This window comes from Aptenodytes patagonicus, chromosome 31 (genome assembly GCF_965638725.1).
Source record: "Aptenodytes patagonicus chromosome 31, bAptPat1.pri.cur, whole genome shotgun sequence".
NCBI lineage: Eukaryota > Metazoa > Chordata > Aves > Sphenisciformes > Spheniscidae > Aptenodytes > Aptenodytes patagonicus.
Window position 1 is genome coordinate 395,786 of NC_134979.1, and position 17,562 is coordinate 413,347.

A 17,562-nucleotide genomic window follows, 5' to 3' on the forward strand; every position below is an offset into this window, starting at 1 on the left:
AAAAAAAAAAGAAAAAAAGAAAAAACACCAGTAAAACAAAAAAAAAAAAAAATCTTTTAAAAAAGAGGAGGGGAAAAAAAAAAAAAAAAACAAAGCCCGGGGGGGGGGGGGGAGGGGGGGGTGAGAGTCCTGCGTCTGGGTTTGCCCTTGGGGGGGGGGGGGGGGGGGGCAGGGGGGAAGGGGGTCCTTCCCTGCCCTCCCCCACCCACCCCCCTGGGGGGGGGGGGAAGCTGCCACCCTCCCCCCTCCCCTGGCCTGTGGAGGATTTTTAATTTATTTGCGCCGCGCGGTGCCGGCGGGGGCCCCGGGATGCGCCTTGTACATACCCCCCCCCCCGCCCCCCCCCCACCCCCCTCCAGCAGCCGAGCAGGGCAGCATGTTCCCGCCCGGGGGAGGGGGGAGGGAGGGAGGGGCCGCCTGTTTTTTTTACGTTGACTGTATAATTTTTTTTTTTCTACTCGTTTTATTTTGTTTTGGGGTTCCCCCCCCCCCCCCTTCTCCCCCCCGCCCCTTAGAACCGTGTTTTCAGCTTATTGGATGTTTCGAACCTTTCGATTCTTTAACGTGTAAATAAAGAAAATATTATTCGAGTTGAGCCCGGCTGCCCTCTCCCTCGGGCGCCGGCCCCCGGGGGACGGCACGTGCGGCGGGGACCCCCCCCCCCTCACCCTCCAGTGGGGCGCACGCGCCCCTGGCTGCCCCCGCTGCCTCTCTGTCACGCTGCGCCTGTCCCCAGGCCTTGGGGTGGCCGCGGGGACAGGTGGGGACATGCCTGTTGGGGTCACAGTGACGTGTCACCTTGACCCCTTCCTTAAATTGCTCTTGCCGGGGTGGGGATGGCCTGGGTCCCCTGGGTGGGGGGGGGGGGGGGGAATGATGACACATGGCTCTGCTGAGGGGTGGGTATCCCCCCCTGGGGGGAGCTGGAGGACGGGGACAAGCTCATCCCCCCATCCCTGCCAGCTCTCGGCCAGTTTGGGATGCGGCAGGGGGACGCTGGTCCTAGCCTGGCCCCCCCCCCGCCCCCCAAGTCCCGTAGTGCCAGGAGGAGGCTGCTGCCCTCTCTCCCCAGGCTGGGGGTGCCGAACCTCCCCCTTCCCCTCATCTCCTGCTCCTGTGGCAGAGACCCCGGAGGGATCCCCAAGCACGGAACGCCCCAGGCCCGGCTCTTGGTGCGTGTTTATTAAGCAGGGGGACACCCCCCCCCCCCTCCCTGCTCTGGCGAGGCCCCCGAGGCAGCTGCCGGCAGTGTTGGCAGGATGGGGGGAGCCCGCGGCGGGGCCAGGAGGGGATCGGGGGTGGCGGGGAGCGGCGCTGAGGGGTGCGGAGGACGGACATCGATGGAGGAGATCCACAGGGGCAGGAGTTGGTTCAGGAGCCCTGGGGGGGAAAGGGGAGAAATGGGCAGTTGGGGGGGGGGGGCTGGGGGGGGGTGCTCCCCCTGGGGTCGGGGGGGGGACACAGACATTACCTGCAGCCTGGGGAACGAGGCGCCCTGAAACACGGAGAGACAAGGTCAGCGTCGGAGCGGGGGCAGCCCCCGCCCCACGCACAGGAGACACCCCAAACCCCAGCGACCCCCCACCCAGCGTCCCGAGCGCTCACCTTCTTGCGCACGTAGAGGAAGAGCCCCACCGCCAGGAAGATGAGCCCCAGCACGAAGCCCCCCACCCCCGTGAGCATCTTGCTCCTGGCGGCGTCCGACTGCACCTCTGCGGGGACGAGAGCAGGGGGTCAGGGCTGGGGGGGCCCCCCTGTCCCGCTCCCCGCCTGGATCGGGGGCTTGGGCCCCCACCCCAGGGTGCCGGGCAGGGCGGGGCCTTACCCCAGTGCTGGGTGACGGGGTGCTGCAGGCTGACGTGCTCCACCTGGCACGTGTAGGTGTCCCCGCGCTGCGGGGTGGTTTCCAGCATCACCAGCACCTGGTAGGTCCAGTCTCCGTTCTGCATCACGTCCGTGGACACCACGCGCTCCGTCTCCTCCTGCCCGTTCTTGAACCACTTCACCTCGATCTCCGCGGGGTAAAAGCCCGTCACGTAGCAAACCAGCCTGTCGGTCTGGGGCAGGGAGCTCGACTGCATGGGGGAGACCCTCACCTTGGGCTGAACTGGGGGGGGAGTGAGAGAGAGCTGGGAAGGGGCCGGGCGAGCACGGGGGCCACCCAGCCTGGCCCAGGGCTGTCCCTGTGGTCCCCACGCGGGACGTGCCCAGGGAGGCTGCAAGGGACTCGCGTCCTCGTGGAAGGGCGCGGGGGCCGCCCGGGGCCCTGCCCAAGCAGGGCACGGACACGCTCTCCCCTCCTGCGAGCCCGGGGGCTTGGCTTGCGCCCATCCCCCGGGGAGATGTTCTGCCACGCACTCACCTCTCCTCTCCACGATGAAAGGGGTCGACACCCCGTAGTTGTGTCGGCAGTACGTGTCCACAGCAGCCCGTTTCTGCTCCAGTAAGTCCGTCTGGCTGTTCAAGTACTTGGCAGAAGGCTCGCCCAGGGGGGTGTCAGCCACAAAGTGCCCCACATCGCTGTCGAAGTGCACGTACTCCTGCCGGTTGTAGAAGTACCTCTGCACATACCTCACCCGCTCGGTGCCGTTGAGGAAATGACACTCAGACTTAGCCATCTCCTGGAAATACCCTGTTTGCACCGGGAGGCAAGTCGTGGGTGGGCAGGGAGGCACCGTGGAGCCCCCTCCCCATTGCCGCTCTCCTCCCAGCCCCCCCCATGGCCACGCAGCTGTGCCAGGGCTGGCGGTGTGATCCTGACCCCGTGGGGACTCCATTTCTCAGCCTGGGGACGGGGAAGAGCCAGAGGGGACCCGAGGGGTGTTGGCGGGGGGGTGACTGTCACCCAGACCGGGGGGGGGGCGGGCTGGGAGGGGACACGAGCAGGGGAGGATGCGGGGACAGAGGCCAAGGGAAGGGAGGAGGCAGGAGGGAGCCAGGGCAGAACCGAGCCAAGAGGCTGTTCCCGGGGTTCAGCAAGGCGGGGGAGCAGCTCCCCCAAACGGTTTGGGAACTGGGTGTCACCTGGAGCCCACTGCTCCCAGGCCCTGCAGAGGACAGACAGGACAAGGGATTCGGTGGGGGCAGCCCTCACACCCCTGCAGGGTGGTCCCAGGGGCGGGGGGAGGGGGGGGAAGGCCTCTTCTCACCGGTCCCCCACCGACACCCAGCACCTCCCAGGGCACGTGTGGGATCCAGCCCCACCAACGCCCTCCCCATGCCAGGGGTCTGAGCTCACCTGGCGTCTCCTTGCCACCACCCGGGTGGGCTCCCAGCACCACCAGTGCCACCAGCACGGCCCCAGCTCCCAGGACACGACCAGTCTCCATCGCCGCTCACAGCAGAGGCTGGAAAGGTGCTGGGGACCCCCAAACGAGCCGGACCTTGCCAGTTCAGGGTATCACCCCGGTCCTGCCCAGTGCCGGGACAGGGAGTCCCAGCGAGGACCAGTGAGGAGCAAGGCTGGGCAGCATCACCCGTCACCAGGCAGAGCCGGGCCCCGCAGGGCTCCCTCTGACACTTGCCCCTGGCTGCAGCCCTGCCCCACTGCACCCCAGGGCAGGGAGCAGGATCTGGCCCACACCCATAGGGACGGGAGAGCGACCCCGAGGCTCTCAGAGAGCGGGGGAGCCAGGCCCCGAGGAGAACCCTGATGTGGGGCCCCGCAAGCCATGTCCTGGTAGTGGGGCTCTCTCTGGGCATCCGTCTGTCCATCTGCTCTGCAGGGCGCTCTGCGCTGCTGCTCTGCCTGGGAACAGCTGTGTCAGCCTCGGGGCTCCCTCCTATTGGCTGAGCACCTGGGGGGGCCCTGTCCCTCGGGCACGGGACCCCCAGCACACAGCTCCCCGGCCCAGGAGCAACGCCTGCCCCTCGCCTGGTCCCGCTCTCGCTGCCCGGTGCCAGGAGAGGCGATGGCCGGAGGATGGGGCATCCCGCTGGCGCTGCTGGCTGTGCTGACTCTGCAGGGCGCGGGGGCCATGGGGTGGTGGGTCTGGGGGCGGAGGTGGGGCGTGGGGTGCCCTGGACCCATGGGGTCTGGTACCAGGGCAGGGTCAGGCACTGCCCAGGGCATGGGGATCTCTGTCCCTCCCTGGCCGTGGGTAACCCCTGTGTGGAGAGGGGCCCCAGGCACACTCCAGGAGGGGAGGCTGTAGGAAGGAGGGACCCCTCCCCAGGTCTCCCTACCCCCCTGCCCCGCCACCCACCCAGTGCCCTGGCTCTGTGGGTCAGGGCCCCGCAGCACCCAGCGATCAGGTGTGTCACTTTGCAAGAGCTCCGGTGGCCTGGCTGCAGGGGGTGTTGAGGTGCGGGGCAGGAGCGCCGGGGCCCTGGGACCTCCCACCCCACCCCACAGCGTGTCTGGGAGCAGGCCAGGGTCCCGCAGCCTGGCTAGACCGTCACTGGTCCCAGCCTCCGGATGACAAACCGCCCCGGAGAGGACACTGCTGGAGATGGGGCAAAGATGGGGGCCAGGGTCTCCCTCCCGCAGGGGCTCCATGTCTCCCAGCCCCATGAGCCTGCGGTGGTGGGGAAGAGGCTCAGGGTGGGCTCTCATCCCCATCGGTGCCTCCCTGACCCCTTGTGGTGTCCCTGGTGGGAGCCCTGGAGGGTGAGGAGAACATGCTGGGGCAGCCCCATGGCGGTCAGCGTTGCTGCCCCTGATGCCGGTCTCCTGGCAGTGGGGGACACGATCCACCACGCTGAGTTCCAGCAGCGGGTTGAGCCATTGCAGCAGGAGGATGGGGAGTTCCAGGAGGCGTTCGACGCCGACGAGGTCTTCCACGTGGATCTGCAGAAGCAGGAGACCGTCTGGCGCCTGCCCAAGTTCGGGAGCTTCGCCAGCTTCGAGGCGCAGGGAGCGCTGCAGAACATGGCTGTAGACAAACAGAACATGGAGATCATGATGAAAAGGTCCAACCGCTCGCAGGCAACCATCGGTAACAACCCAGCCACGGCACGGCCAGTGCCTTCACCCCTGGGGACCCTGCCAGGGCCGTTGCTCCCGCACCCTGTGGGAGCACCCCAGCACCCCAGCTGGCAGTGGGGTGCACAGCGCCCTGCTCCCCTGGAGCATGTGGAGACCCGGGCACAGCCCTAAGCTGGGGTGCGGGGTCTCCCTGGGTGGGCGGTGGAGCACAGCGAGGCCGGCTCTACGGGGCAGGAAGCCTCAGCCCAGCCCAAGGCCGTGAAGCCTGGCCGACCCCAGACAGCACTAACCCCTTCTCCATCTCCCCCCAGTGCCACCCGAGGTGACGGTGTTCCCTGAGGACCCCGTGGAGCTGGGGGACCCCAACGTCCTGATCTGCTACGTGGACAAGTTCTGGCCGTCCATGATCTCCATCACGTGGCTGAGGAACGGGCAGGAGGTGATGGATGGCGTCTTTGAGACCGTTTTCTACCCGCGGGAGGACCACAGCTTCCGCAAGTTCTCCTACCTGCCCTTCATCCCCACCCGGGGGGACTACTACGACTGCCGGGTGAAGCATGAGGGGCTGTCCGGCGCCCTCCTGAAGCACTGGGGTGAGGAGGGGGGCTGGGCCGGGGCCCCGACGCCTGGGTCCCCTCGCCTGGCAGGCAGCGAGGGGGGCTCAGCGCCCCCTCCTCACCCACCCTCACCCCTCCGCAGAGCCTCAGGTGCCCCTCCCCGCCTCCGAGAGCACCGAGACCCTGGTGTGCGCCCTGGGCCTGGCCGTGGGCATCGTCGGCATCATCGTGGGCACCATCCTCATCATCAAGGCCATGAAGATGAACGGCGCCCACAACCAGCGGGGCCTCTTGTGAGGGGGGAGAGCCCAGGGTGCCCTCACAGCCCTGTGCCCTCCCACCATCCCTCGCCGTCACGTCCCAGCCGCGTGCCCCACCCTCCATCTCCATCTCCACGGCCAAGCCTCGTGCCCCGTGTGCCGACCAGCTCCATGCCCCCTGGCCCAACCACGAGCCGTGCACCCCACCCCATGCCCCGCGTCCCAGCCCTGCACCGCACACCCCTGACACCAGCCCCCCCCTCGCCCTGCTCCACCCCACCGGTGCCCCCTTGCCTTGCCCCACGGGCACCCTGCTGACCGGGCCTCTGGCTTCCCGGGCTCTGGGGTGCTTCCGAGCAGCAGTAAAGGTGGCTGGGGACAGCTTGGCACCGCTGAATCTGTTTGTCAACGGTTCATCTGCACCCTGCTCGTCCTGGTGATACCGGGTGGTGGGGAACAGGGCGGCTGTGGGGGGGCCTGCGGGGCTGGCAGGGCTGCGGGAGGGGTTTGGGGGAGGGAGCAGCCGGGGGGGGGGGGGGGGGGACACGCCTGGGTCCTTGCGGGATGTGGTGGGTGCCGTGTTGGGGTGCAGGGCAGCATCCCATGAGGGGGCACTGCAGGAGGGACGGGAGCAGCGATCACCGCTGGGGCTGGACGGGGTGCCCCACCCCAGGGGCGCCCCACCCCAGGGGCCCTGCTCCTTGCCCCCGCCCAGCACAGCGGGGTCAGGCACCAGGAGGGGGACACCAATCGGAGCAGGTGAGGGGACCCATGACCCCTCATCCCCATCCCTGATCCATCCCGGAGGCGGTTGGATGCAGGATCTGCCGCCTGCCCCACACCCACCCACCGGGACGGGGTGTTGGCTCCCCCTCGCAGTGTCCCCCCATGCTCGGCAGCCGCAGGCCACCAAGCACGTCTGGTCCCCACTGAGGACTCGGAGCCCTGTCACGGACTCATGGGCACAGGGAAGGGAGTGACCCACCCCTGCCCCCCTGTCCCCAAACAACCAGGGCCGGAGGGTACCCAGACACTTTATTATGCAGAGCCAGAGCAGCCGAGGGCCACCGTCACAGGGCCCTGGGGACCCTGGGGCTGCAGAGCAGCGACAGCGAAGCTGAGCTGGGATGGGAGGGAGGGGGTGGCCCCAGGGATCAGTGCAGGGACGTGGGGCTCTGGGATGGGGCAGCGCGAGGCAGAGGTGACGCTGGGGGGCAGAGGAAGGACAGCGGCGGAGCAGATCCGCAGGGGCAGGAGTTTGTTCAGGAGCCCTGTGGGGAGAGAAGAAGGGGTGACCACCGGGACGGGGGACAGTGTGTCCCCAGGGCTCTGCCCCGGCGCTATCGGGGGACACACTCCGTACGGAGGCGCTGCCCCTGGGAGCAGGTGGGGACCAGCCCACACAGGGAGGGCGGAGCAGGGTGGGGGAGACGGGCATTACCTGCAGCCTGGGGAACGAGGCGCCCTGAAACACGGAGAGACAAGGTCAGCGTCGGGGCGGGGGCAGCCCCCGCCCCACGCACAGGAGACACCCCAAACCCCAGCGACCCCCCACCCAGCGTCCCGAGCGCTCACCTTCTTGCGCACGTAGAGGAAGAGCCCCACCGCCAGGAAGATGAGCCCCAGCACGAAGCCCCCCACCCCCGTGAGCATCTTGCTCCTGGCGGCGTCCGACTGCACCTCTGCGGGGACGAGAGCAGGGGGTCAGGGCTGGGGGGGCCCCCCTGTCCCGCTCCCCGCCTGGATCGGGGGCTTGGGCCCCCACCCCAGGGTGCCGGGCAGGGCGGGGCCTTACCCCAGTGCTGGGTGACGGGGTGCTGCAGGCTGACGTGCTCCACCTGGCACGTGTAGGTGTCCCCGCGCTGCGGGGTGGTTTCCAGCATCACCAGCACCTGGTAGGTCCAGTCTCCGTTCTGCATCACGTCCGTGGACACCACGCGCTCCGTCTCCTCCTGCCCGTTCTTGAACCACTTCACCTCGATCTCCGCGGGGTAAAAGCCCGTCACGTAGCAAACCAGCCTGTCGGTCTGGGGCAGGGAGCTCGACTGCATGGGGGAGACCCTCACCTTGGGCTGAACTGGGGGGGGAGTGAGAGAGAGCTGGGAAGGGGCCGGGCGAGCACGGGGGCCACCCAGCCTGGCCCAGGGCTGTCCCTGTGGTCCCCACGCGGGACGTGCCCAGGGAGGCTGCAAGGGACTCGCGTCCTCGTGGAAGGGCGCGGGGGCCGCCCGGGGCCCTGCCCAAGCAGGGCACAGACGCTCTCCCCTCCTGCGAGCCCGGGGGCTTGGCTTGCGCCCATCCCCCGGGGAGATGTTCTGCCACGCACTCACCTCTCCTCTCCACAGTGAAAGGGGTCACCACCCCGTAGTTGTGTCGGCAGATCGTGTCCACCTCAGCCCGTTTCTGCTCCAGGAAGTCCATCTGGCTGTTCCAGTACTTGGCATCAGGCTCGCCCAGGGGGGTGTCGGCCACAAAGTGCCCCACATCGCTGTCGAAGTGCAGTAACTCCTGCCGGTTGTAGATGTCCCTCACCACATACCTCACCCGCTCGGTGCCGTTGAGGAAATGACACTCAAACTTAAGCATCTCCTGGAAATACCCTGTTTGCACCGGGAGGCAAGTCGTGGGTGGGCAGGGAGGCACCGTGGAGCCCCCTCCCCATTGCCGCTCTCCTCCCAGCCCCCCCCATGGCCACGCAGCTGTGCCAGGGCTGGCGGTGTGATCCTGACCCCGTGGGGACTCCATTTCTCAGCCTGGGGATGGGGAAGAGCCAGAGGGGACCCGAGGGGTGTTGGCGGGGGGGTGACTGTCACCCGGGGCGGGGGGGGGGGGCTGGGTGGGGACACGAGCAGGGGAGGATGCGGGGACAGAGGCCAAGGGAAGGGAGGAGGCAGGAGGGAGCCAGGGCAGAACCGAGCCAAGAGGCTGTTCCCGGGGTTCAGCAAGGCGGGGGAGCAGCTCCCCCAAACGGTTTGGGAACTGGGTGTCACCTGGAGCCCACTGCTCCCAGGCCCTGCAGAGGACAGACAGGACAAGGGATTCGGTGGGGGCAGCCCTCACACCCCTGCAGGGTGGTCCCAGGGGCGGGGGAGGGGGGGGAAGGCCTCTTCTCACCGGTCCCCCACCGACACCCAGCACCTCCCAGGGCACGTGTGGGATCCAGCCCCACCAACGCCCTCCCCATGCCAGGGGTCTGAGCTCACCTGGGGTCTCCTTGCCACCACCCGGGTGGGCTCCCAGCACCACCAGTGCCACCAGCACGGCCCCAGCTCCCAGGACACGACCAGTCTCCATCGCCGCTCACAGCAGAGGCTGGAAAGGTGCTGGGGACCCCCAAACGAGACGGACTTTGCCGGTTCAGGGTATCACCCCGGTCCTGCCCAGTGCCGGGACGGGGAGTCCCAGCGAGGACCAGTGAGGAGCAAGGCTGGGCAGCATCACCCGTCACCAGGCAGAGCCGGGCCCCGCAGGGCTCCCTCTGACACTTGTCCTGTGCTGGAGCAGCCACCCCAGGGAGGAGGCTGCCGGCCCCAACCAGCACTGGGGCTCCCCGGCCTCGGCACCCCCCACCCTCCACCCTCCCCAGAGCCCTCTCCAGGGGTACGCGCAGCTCAAGTTCAACAGTGCACCTCTGCGGGACGCTCTCTGGGCGTCCATCAGTCTGTCTGCTCTGCAGGGCGCTCTGCGCTTCTGCTCTGCCTGGGAACAGCTGTGTCAGCCTCGGGGCTCCCTCCTATTGGCTGAGCACCTGGGGGGGCCCTGTCCCTCGGGCACGGGGCCCCCAGCACACAGCTCCCCGGCCCAAGAGCAACGCCTGCCCCTCGCCTGGTCCCGCTCTCGCTGCCCGGTGCCAGGAGAGGCAATGGCCGGAGGATGGGGCATCCCGCTGGCGCTGCTGGCTGTGCTGACCCTGCAGGGCGCGGGGGCCGTGAAAGGTACGTGAGGGCACCGGGGCCATGGGGTGGTGGGTCTGGGGGTGGAGGATGGGTGTGGGATGCCTTGGACCCATGGGGTGGGGGGGGAGTGGGGATGGTGTAAGGGTTGGAGCAGGACCCTGGGCATGGGGAGCTCTGTCCCTCCAACTGCAGGTAACCCCTGGGTGGGGATGGGCCCCAGGTGCACCCCAGGATGGCAGCGCAGGCTGCAGAGGAGGGGGGCCAGGACGCTTGTTCCTGGACCTCCCCTGACCCAGGTCTCCCTGCCCTCCTGCCCCTGAGCGCCCCAGCTCCGTGGGTCGGGTCCCTGCAGCACCCACTGCTCCTGGGTGTCCCTTCGCAGTGGCCGTGCCTGATGGCCTGGCCCAGGCGGGGTTATTGTGTGGGGCAGGACGGCCGGTGTCCAAGTCCTTGGGACCCTGGGACCTCCATCCAGCCCCGCAGCACATCTGGGGACAGGCCCCTGTGGTCCCCACAGCCTGTCACTGGCCCCGGCCTTAGGTGATGAGGAAGGGAAACCTCCTGATGGCATGGAGGTGCTGGAGTTGGGGGCTGGGGGCAGAGCGGGTGCCCGAGCACTTCCTTTCCTGGGGAGAGGGTGGTGTCAGCATCTGCCCAGCCCTGTGGGACCCCTGAGGGAAGGGAGAGGCTCAGGGGGGGCTGTTCTCCCCATCAGGACCTCACTGCGCTCTCGCAGTGTCCCCAGCGGGAACCTGTGGGGAGATGGGGTGAGGCCCATGGCGGTGGGAAGGGCACTGACCCTAATGCCCGTCCCTTCCCAGTGGGGAACATGATAATCCAGGCTGAATTCTACCAGCGGGATGAGAGGCTGCAGCAGGAGGGTGGCGAGTTTATGTTCGATTTTGATGGGGATGAGATCTTCCACGTGGATCTGCAGAAGACAGAGACCATCTGGCGCCTGCCCAAGTTCGGGAGCTTCGCCAGCTTCGAGGCGCAGGGAGCGCTGCAGAACATGGCTGTAGACAAACAGAACATGGAGATCATGATGAAAAGGTCCAACCGCTCGCAGGCAACCATCGGTAACAACCCAGCCACGGCACGGCCAGTGCCTTCACCCCTGGGGACCCTGCCAGGGCCGTTGCTCCCGCACCCTGTGGGAGCACCCCAGCACCCCAGCTGGCAGTGGGGTGCACAGCGCCCTGCTCCCCTGGAGCATGTGGAGACCCGGGCACAGCCCTAAGCTGGGGTGCGGGGTCTCCCTGGGTGGGCGGTGGAGCACAGCGAGGCCGGCTCTACGGGGCAGGAAGCCTCAGCCCAGCCCAAGGCCGTGAAGCCTGGCCGACCCCAGACAGCACTAACCCCTTCTCCATCTCCCCCCAGTGCCACCCGAGGTGACGGTGTTCCCTGAGGACCCCGTGGAGCTGGGGGACCCCAACGTCCTGATCTGCTACGTGGACAAGTTCTGGCCGTCCATGATCTCCATCACGTGGCTGAGGAACGGGCAGGAGGTGATGGATGGCGTCTTCGAGACCGTTTTCTACCCGCGGGAGGACCACAGCTTCCGCAAGTTCTCCTACCTGCCCTTCATCCCCACCCGGGGGGACTACTACGACTGCCGGGTGAAGCATGAGGGGCTGTCCGGCGCCCTCCTGAAGCACTGGGGTGAGGAGGGGGGCTGGGCCGGGGCCCCGACGCCTGGGTCCCCTCGCCTGGCAGGCAGCGAGGGGGGCTCAGCGCCCCATCCTCACCCACCCTCACCCCTCCGCAGAGCCTCAGGTGCCCCTCCCCGCCTCCGAGAGCACCGAGACCCTGGTGTGCGCCCTGGGCCTGGCCGTGGGCATCGTCGGCATCATCGTGGGCACCATCCTCATCATCAAGGCCATGAAGATGAACGGCACCCGCAACCAGCGGGGCCTCTTGTGAGGGGGCAGAGGCCAGGGCTCCCTCTCTCCCCCCAGCCAGACCTTCTGCAGCCTCAGCCAGCCCTCGCCTCAGCCTGGCAGGAACTGCTCACCCCGGTACCCCATATCCCTGCCCCACATCGTCAACACCCCCTTCTCCCGTGCGCACTGCACGCAGACATGCTGGGGACAGCTCCAGAGCCAGACCCGGCAGGGGCCCATCCCCACAGGGGCCTGGGCTGCTTCCCATGGCTGGGGCGAGCCGGGGTGGCACCTGGGGCTGCTCCGGCTCACCCGCTGCCAGGGGAAATTCCTGCAGAGCCCGGGAGCCTGCACTGGGCCCAGTACCCAGCCCACACCGCTGCCACACTGGGGCTGCCCTGCCCACAGCCCCCGGCCCCACGGCCATCTCCAGCTGGGGACGCGGTGCCTCCTCCCAGCCCCGATGCGGGGTCTCCCCTGCAGACCCCTGAAGGGAGGGGAGGTGTGCCCTGCCCCACAGCTCCCCCTCGACCCATAGTCCTGCACCCTCTGCTCCTGCTCTGCTGCTTTGTCACCACAATAAAATGGGTTGGGGTTGATCCTGCTGTGCGACCCTCACCGTGAATCTCTGCACTGTGCTAGGGGGTGGCTGCAGCTCTACAAGCCCCCTTGACGTCTGGGTGATCTATGGGGTGGTGGGTCGTGGGTGTGGGGCAGGGCTCCAGGGATCTAGCTCTTGGGCAGAGGGAAGGAGTAGGGTGACCTCAGGACTCCTGGGTTCTCCCAGCCGATGTAGGTGGGATCTTAGCACCTCTAAAGAACAGTCCCATGGGGGAGGCGCCCGTTTATGGCTCCTGGGGGGGATCACAGAGCCCGTCAGCACATAGCCACACTCACAGCAAGGCCAGGAAGGGGCTCCGGGACAGCCAGACCCATCCTGCTGCGCCACAGACACCAGCAGTGGCCCTGGGGCGTGTGGCTCCCCAGTTAACCAGGTGTGGGCAGAGCCGACACCAGCTGGGGCCCAGACCCCTGGCAGGGCAGCCCTCGCTGAGTCCACCAGCGCCCAGGGGGGCCCCCGGGGGTGGCTGGGCTCCGCAACGCCGGTGTTCGCCCCCATGGCGACCCCCCTCACAGGGCTAGGGGCCAAGGGACCACACAGAGGGGGAACAGCTGAACTACAGGTGATGAGACCGGTTCATCCGACAGCCCTGTTCCTGCAGGCATTGTTCCTGTGTACCCTGGGCGGTGGAGGGGAACCCTGCAGCTGCCCGCGAGAGCCATTAGCTGGGGCAGGGGGGGGGAGCAAAGCTGGATCTTGCCCTCAGCCAGACCAGTTCTCCCAGCAGCAGCTTTGCCTGGTAACTGGTGACACCGCAGCCCTGCTCGGGAGGTCTCTGGCAGTGCCTGTCCCGGTTCCCCTTTCCTTCCCCGTCACCGCCCGGGTGCGTGGGGTCTATGCACGAGGCTTGCACACGTGGGGTGCGGGCGGCGGGGTGCTCCGCAGGTTCCGCGGGGCCCGGCACAACCTCCATGCAGAGGCTGGGCTGGAGGCCTTTGGCACTGGATCTCCAGGTTGTGCCCGCGACAGGGTCTGAGCCCACAGGCCAGGGACATGCTGAGCCCCACGTGCACGAGCCTCACGCCCAGGGATTGAGATGGGGACACGAACCGGCAAAACCGCCATTGCCGTGGGGCTGTAGAGGAGAAGGAGGCACCGAGAAAACCCCCAGACAAGGAGCAAATCCCTCCTGGGAGCGGTGATGTAGACAAGGCAGCACAGCGGCTCAGGGCCTGCTTCCCTCCTCGCTGGGAGCAGAAGGGGAAGATGCGGCTGGAACAGAAAGTGGATGACGTGCGGCGGGGAGGATGTGAAACCCGGCTACCTCGCACATGGGTGGCATGCTGGGGTTGCATGGGGGTACCAGAGGCGTTGCTCTGAGCCCCCGGTGGGATGTGCTGGAAGCAGGCAGGGTCGTGGGTCGGTCCAGCGTGGGGCCTGGTGGGAAGCAGAGCTCTTGCTCTGGGGCCTGAATAAAAACTACCTGGAGATAACTGTTTCTAGGACAAAAAAATAAATAGCAGCAACAGCCAAACCCCTGCCCCCGGCATCACACGGTGGCAATCAGACAGGAGCCGCTGTCCCTCCAGGGTAGATCTGGGCTGGCCCCCACTGTGGATGCGTCTCCCCACGACCCACGCGCTGAGGGGGCTCAGCCCTGAGCTCCAACCCTGGGGAGCACCGCCATGCCTTGGGGACACGGCCGGAGCAGAGAGGGTTGGCTGCCGCTGGCAACGCGAGGCTTGTCCTCCCCTCCAGCAAAGGCACAACAAGCGCCCTCAACCTCAGGAGGACACTTGTGGTCTTGACGTGAGATGCCAGCGGGGAGGGAGAAAGGGAAACGGTTTGGAAAGTGCATACAGTCTCGCACGGGTTGCAGGCAGCGCCGGGGGCACGGGGCTGGTCGGAGGTGTCCAGGGCCTCCCGCCTCGGCCATGCAGACCCACAACCCCACAGGGGCACATCCTAAAAGACGGGTCCCAAAACCGGCTGCTGCTCGCTGCCTCCAACCTTGGACGTGCGCAGGGGCTGTAGCCAAGCATGGAGCTGCCAGGGGGGCGGGGGGGGGGCTCCTGGCTGAGCCACAGCTCCCACCCCCCAGCTCCCAGAGGAACCCAGACGCCCTGACCCAGCAATGCCGGTCCAAGGGCTCTCCTGCCCGGAGCAGGCAGGTCCCCGCAGCAGACGCTGCCAGCCCTGCACCCTGGGACCAGGACCTCAGCTGCCTGGAGTCTGCCGGAGACAGGTGATGCAGCCCAGTGCTGCCTGCTGACTGGTCGGGCTGGGGTTACTGGAGGGCAAGGAGAGCAGGCAGCACCCTTTCCCCGAAATGCTGGCGTGCCCCATGGGGGGGGACACTGGCTTTGGTGGAAATCCCCTGTCTCTGTGGGTGGCGGGGGGTGGGGGCTGGCGGGGGCAAGCCGGCAGGATGGACAGACGGAGCCTCCGCTGGGCTGCCGGGCAGCTCTCACCTCACCCCAAGGACGCCAAGCCCCGCGGCGTCAGGGGCCTGAGGCCAGGAAGGGATCGCTGGCGCATCAAGCCGAGCGGCCACAGCACCGGCTTGCGCACAGGAGCGTCCCCTTTCATTGGGCAGTGGCCCGCAGGGAGTCAGCTCCCTCGAGACCTGTGCCAACTCCAGCCATCCCCTCCAGCTCCCGTCCCAACGGGAGCCTCACGACACCGTTACCGGCCAGGTGGGAGTCGGTGCTCCCGTCTCTCGTGCCGCAGGCACGCAGCCCCCACGGCTGAGGTGGTCTGTGCTTGGGTCACCCCTCCCACCCCCAGTCTTACGCCAGGGCTCCCCTCTGCCTCCTTGGGAGCTCAGGGGTGTCATGGGAAGGGGGAAATGGGTGCGAATGGTGCCAGGGGATTTCCAAGAGAAGGTTCCCTCCTCCCCCAGGGCTGCCATGTCACCAGTTACCATGGGAAAAATTGTGAGGGAAGACCCGAGCCCAGACAGTGGCAGAGCCGAGGGAGCAGGATAGTGCCCTCACCCTCCCTGCATATTCCTCCGGAGAATGGCTTCCCAGCAAGCAGCACTGCACTGGAATGACACACACACACACACCCCCGGGATGGTATGACAATGACAATGCTCCAGAGGGGGAGAGAGACTAAAACACACCCAAAAGACTCAAACACCCCTTTTTAGGTGTTTGAGCTAAACAGCTGCAGCTGCAGGAAGCAGGAGGGTGACTGGCACACGAGAGTAGGGCGAGCAAGAGAAGTCTCCCCCCTACCCTTGATCTGCCCTGCGCCCCAGAGCTGGGTCTGGGCTCCCACCCCGGAGCGGAGCAAGGACAAGCACGACGCTGAGGTGGGAGCTGTCCCCAACCCCACAGACACTGCAGAGGAGAGCTGCAAGCAGCAGATTTACCCCACACGGGGGAAGCACCTTTCAGGGGTCCTGGCCCTGGGCCCTTCCCAAAGCGCACCCCACGCCACTGACACCACAGTGCCGGGGGCAGGAACGCAATGCTGGGAAGCAGGGCAGGGTGGCAGCGCAGCAGCCCTGGCATGCGTCAGGACCAGTACAGGCCCTTTGGACTCAGCAGCCCTTTGCCCTGCCTGCAAGGGGCACGGAGCAGCGCCAGGCACCTTCTCCTTCCCCCGGCCCTGCCCAGGGTGGTACCACCCCCACCCAAGGACAGGCCCAAGTCCGCTCCAAAGCGTAGCGCTGGAGCAGTCTCTGGCAAATCGGTGCGTGGTGAGCGCAGGCAAGGCAGCACGGCAGGAGTCACGGGGTCCCGGTAGCTTCGATTTGCATCTATCCTCTGCCACAGCGCCCTTCGTTTCGAGAGAGCCCGACGGTACATGTGGCTCTTGAAAGCTCCCTGAAAATTCATTTCCACCCAGACCCACTGGAACCAAGGCCACCTCCCCATCACGTTGCCACCCTCTGGCCCAGCCTGTCCCTTGCATGCAAGGTTTTGCTCCTCACTTACAGTTTCCGTGTCTGGTCCCTCCTGGGCCAGGACTTCCTAAGCTTCAACACAGAGACCCCCCACTCATCTCGCTGAGCTGCCCGTGGAGCGATGCAGAAAGGCAACCGCCTTGAGACCACACCTGCCGCAGTGGAAGAGCTTTTCGTTAATACATGCATGGGAGATGCTGAGAGATCCCTCCAACAGCAGCCACATTCAGCAGCGCCTACACAACGCCAGCCAGCAACTCGCTTCTCGCCCACCAAAAGGCAGACGGCTGGTGGGAAACGATGGTGCCTCCGAGAGAGGCAGAACAGTCAGGTGACGCCCAGAGGGACAGCGCTGTCTCCTTGGGTCGGTGTTTTTCACGATGCTCAAACGCCAGCTGGGCCAAGCGTCATCGTCCCTGCTCAGTTTTTAAGCACCTGTAACCAACCGCGTTTGGGACGTGGGAGCTCAGGGAAGATCATAGAACGGTTTAGGTTTGGAAGGGACCTTTAAAGATCACCTAGTCCAACCCCCCCCCGCCATAGCCATGGACATCTTCCACTAGATCAGGTTGTTCAGAGCCCTGTCCAACCTGACCTTGAACGTTTCCAGGGATGGGGCATCTCCAACCTCTCTGGGCAACCTGGTCCGGTGTTTTACCACCCTCAGCGTAAACAAATTTCTTCCTTAGATCTAGTCTGGATCTACTGTTTGAGTTTAAACCCCTTGTCCTATCGCTACAAGATGAGTGAGATGCCGATCCTCCCTCTGCGCCTCTTCCATCCGTGAGGTGAAGCGTCGCTGCCCTGCCCCAAACAGCCTTGCCTTTGTCCCCGCGTCCTCTTGTGCAGCCACGGCACGGCCTCCAGCAGCGGCTACAACCATCACGCTCTGCCAACCCAGCCGCCAGCCCTCAAGCCCTGCCTGCCCAGCGCTCGCCTGCACAAAGAACGCTTTGACTGTGGCCAGCCCCTGCCCCGGAGGGTTTCACAGCTGCGCAAACGGTTGTTCCACCCTAAAAGCGTGCTCTGGGGGGACATTTTTACCACAGAAGCCTGTGCTGCACACAGACGGAGCACCAGCGGCTCCCCTGCCTCGGCCTCAGGGGAAAGGGGCCGCCACACCTGGGCGCATGGCTCCCCTCACCTCGGCCGGCACCGCCCTCGCTCCGCTGGGGCCCCGAGCACCGCTGACCACCAAGGAGAGAGTGCGGCACAGGCGGCCGCTGGGACCGGCCCGGCGCCCCGCAGCGACCGTCAGGGCCATCGCCCCTTGCGCCGCTGCCGCTTCCCGCCCTTTTCTCCCCTCACGTGCTGCTGCCGTTTCCCACCCTTTTCTCCCCTCGCGCTGCTACCGCTTCCCGCCCTTTTCTCCCCTCACGCTGCTACCGCTTCCCGCCCTTTTCTCCCCCATCACGTCGCTGCCGCTTCCCACCCTTTTCTCCCCTCGTGCTGCTACCGCTTCCCGCCCTTTTCTCCCCTCACGCTCCTGCCGCTTCCCGCCCTTTTCTCCCCTCACGCTCCTGCCGCTTCCCGCCCTTTGGCCGCCTTCCGCCTCCCGTTG

At 66.8% G+C, this 17,562-nt stretch overlaps 4 protein-coding genes across 4 annotated transcripts; 2 read left to right on the forward strand and 2 right to left on the reverse strand.

Annotated features, from left to right (window-relative positions):
• Nucleotides 1-1,241: 1,241 nt before the first annotated feature.
• LOC143171800 (class II histocompatibility antigen, B-L beta chain-like) lies at nucleotides 1,242-3,404 on the reverse strand. The gene is made up of 6 exons (XM_076360887.1): nucleotides 3,239-3,404; nucleotides 2,363-2,632; nucleotides 1,826-2,107; nucleotides 1,606-1,712; nucleotides 1,472-1,495; nucleotides 1,242-1,380 (listed from the first exon to the last, which is right to left on the reverse strand). Exons 1-6 carry the CDS (start codon nucleotides 3,327-3,329, stop codon nucleotides 1,372-1,374), a joined length of 783 nt encoding a protein of 260 aa, XP_076217002.1. The 5' UTR covers nucleotides 3,330-3,404; the 3' UTR covers nucleotides 1,242-1,371.
• Nucleotides 3,405-4,636: 1,232 nt separating this feature from the next.
• On the forward strand, nucleotides 4,637-5,781 carry LOC143171779 (HLA class II histocompatibility antigen, DR alpha chain-like). Its single transcript, XM_076360859.1, has 3 exons — nucleotides 4,637-4,937; nucleotides 5,239-5,520; nucleotides 5,627-5,781. The coding sequence occupies exons 1-3, from the start codon at nucleotides 4,637-4,639 to the stop codon at nucleotides 5,779-5,781; spliced, it is 738 nt and encodes a 245-aa protein (XP_076216974.1).
• Nucleotides 5,782-6,931: 1,150 nt separating this feature from the next.
• Nucleotides 6,932-9,259, reverse strand: LOC143171799 (class II histocompatibility antigen, B-L beta chain-like). Its single transcript, XM_076360886.1, has 6 exons — nucleotides 8,948-9,259; nucleotides 8,075-8,344; nucleotides 7,540-7,821; nucleotides 7,320-7,426; nucleotides 7,186-7,209; nucleotides 6,932-7,015 (listed from the first exon to the last, which is right to left on the reverse strand). The coding sequence occupies exons 1-6, from the start codon at nucleotides 9,036-9,038 to the stop codon at nucleotides 7,007-7,009; spliced, it is 783 nt and encodes a 260-aa protein (XP_076217001.1). The 5' UTR covers nucleotides 9,039-9,259; the 3' UTR covers nucleotides 6,932-7,006.
• Nucleotides 9,260-9,541: 282 nt separating this feature from the next.
• On the forward strand, nucleotides 9,542-12,122 carry LOC143171803 (HLA class II histocompatibility antigen, DR alpha chain-like). Its single transcript, XM_076360889.1, has 4 exons — nucleotides 9,542-9,679; nucleotides 10,462-10,719; nucleotides 11,021-11,302; nucleotides 11,409-12,122. Exons 1-4 carry the CDS (start codon nucleotides 9,607-9,609, stop codon nucleotides 11,561-11,563), a joined length of 768 nt encoding a protein of 255 aa, XP_076217004.1. The 5' UTR covers nucleotides 9,542-9,606; the 3' UTR covers nucleotides 11,564-12,122.
• Nucleotides 12,123-17,562: the final 5,440 nt, after the last annotated feature.

Bases quoted from the DNA above. Each gene is read 5' to 3' on its own strand.
- LOC143171799 (XM_076360886.1), bottom strand. From the start codon at position 9,038: ATGGAGACTGGTCGTGTCCTGGGAGCTGGGGCCGTGCTGGTGGCACTG. The intron at 7,822-8,074 runs GTGAGTGCGTGG...CTCCCCCCCCAG, and splicing joins TTTCACTGTGGAGAGGAGAG to TTCAGCCCAAGGTGAGGGTC. The intron at 7,427-7,539 runs GTAAGGCCCCGC...TCGTCCCCGCAG, and splicing joins CCCCGTCACCCAGCACTGGG to AGGTGCAGTCGGACGCCGCC.
- LOC143171800 (XM_076360887.1), bottom strand. From the start codon at position 3,329: ATGGAGACTGGTCGTGTCCTGGGAGCTGGGGCCGTGCTGGTGGCACTG. The intron at 2,633-3,238 runs GTGAGCTCAGAC...CGGTGCAAACAG, and splicing joins TGGTGGCAAGGAGACGCCAG to GGTATTTCCAGGAGATGGCT. The intron at 1,713-1,825 runs GTAAGGCCCCGC...TCGTCCCCGCAG, and splicing joins CCCCGTCACCCAGCACTGGG to AGGTGCAGTCGGACGCCGCC.
- LOC143171803 (XM_076360889.1), top strand. From the start codon at position 9,607: ATGGCCGGAGGATGGGGCATCCCGCTGGCGCTGCTGGCTGTGCTGACC. The intron at 10,720-11,020 runs GTAACAACCCAG...ATCTCCCCCCAG, and splicing joins CCGCTCGCAGGCAACCATCG to TGCCACCCGAGGTGACGGTG. The intron at 11,303-11,408 runs GTGAGGAGGGGG...ACCCCTCCGCAG, and splicing joins CGCCCTCCTGAAGCACTGGG to AGCCTCAGGTGCCCCTCCCC.
- LOC143171779 (XM_076360859.1), top strand. From the start codon at position 4,637: ATGGCGGTCAGCGTTGCTGCCCCTGATGCCGGTCTCCTGGCAGTGGGG. The intron at 4,938-5,238 runs GTAACAACCCAG...ATCTCCCCCCAG, and splicing joins CCGCTCGCAGGCAACCATCG to TGCCACCCGAGGTGACGGTG. The intron at 5,521-5,626 runs GTGAGGAGGGGG...ACCCCTCCGCAG, and splicing joins CGCCCTCCTGAAGCACTGGG to AGCCTCAGGTGCCCCTCCCC.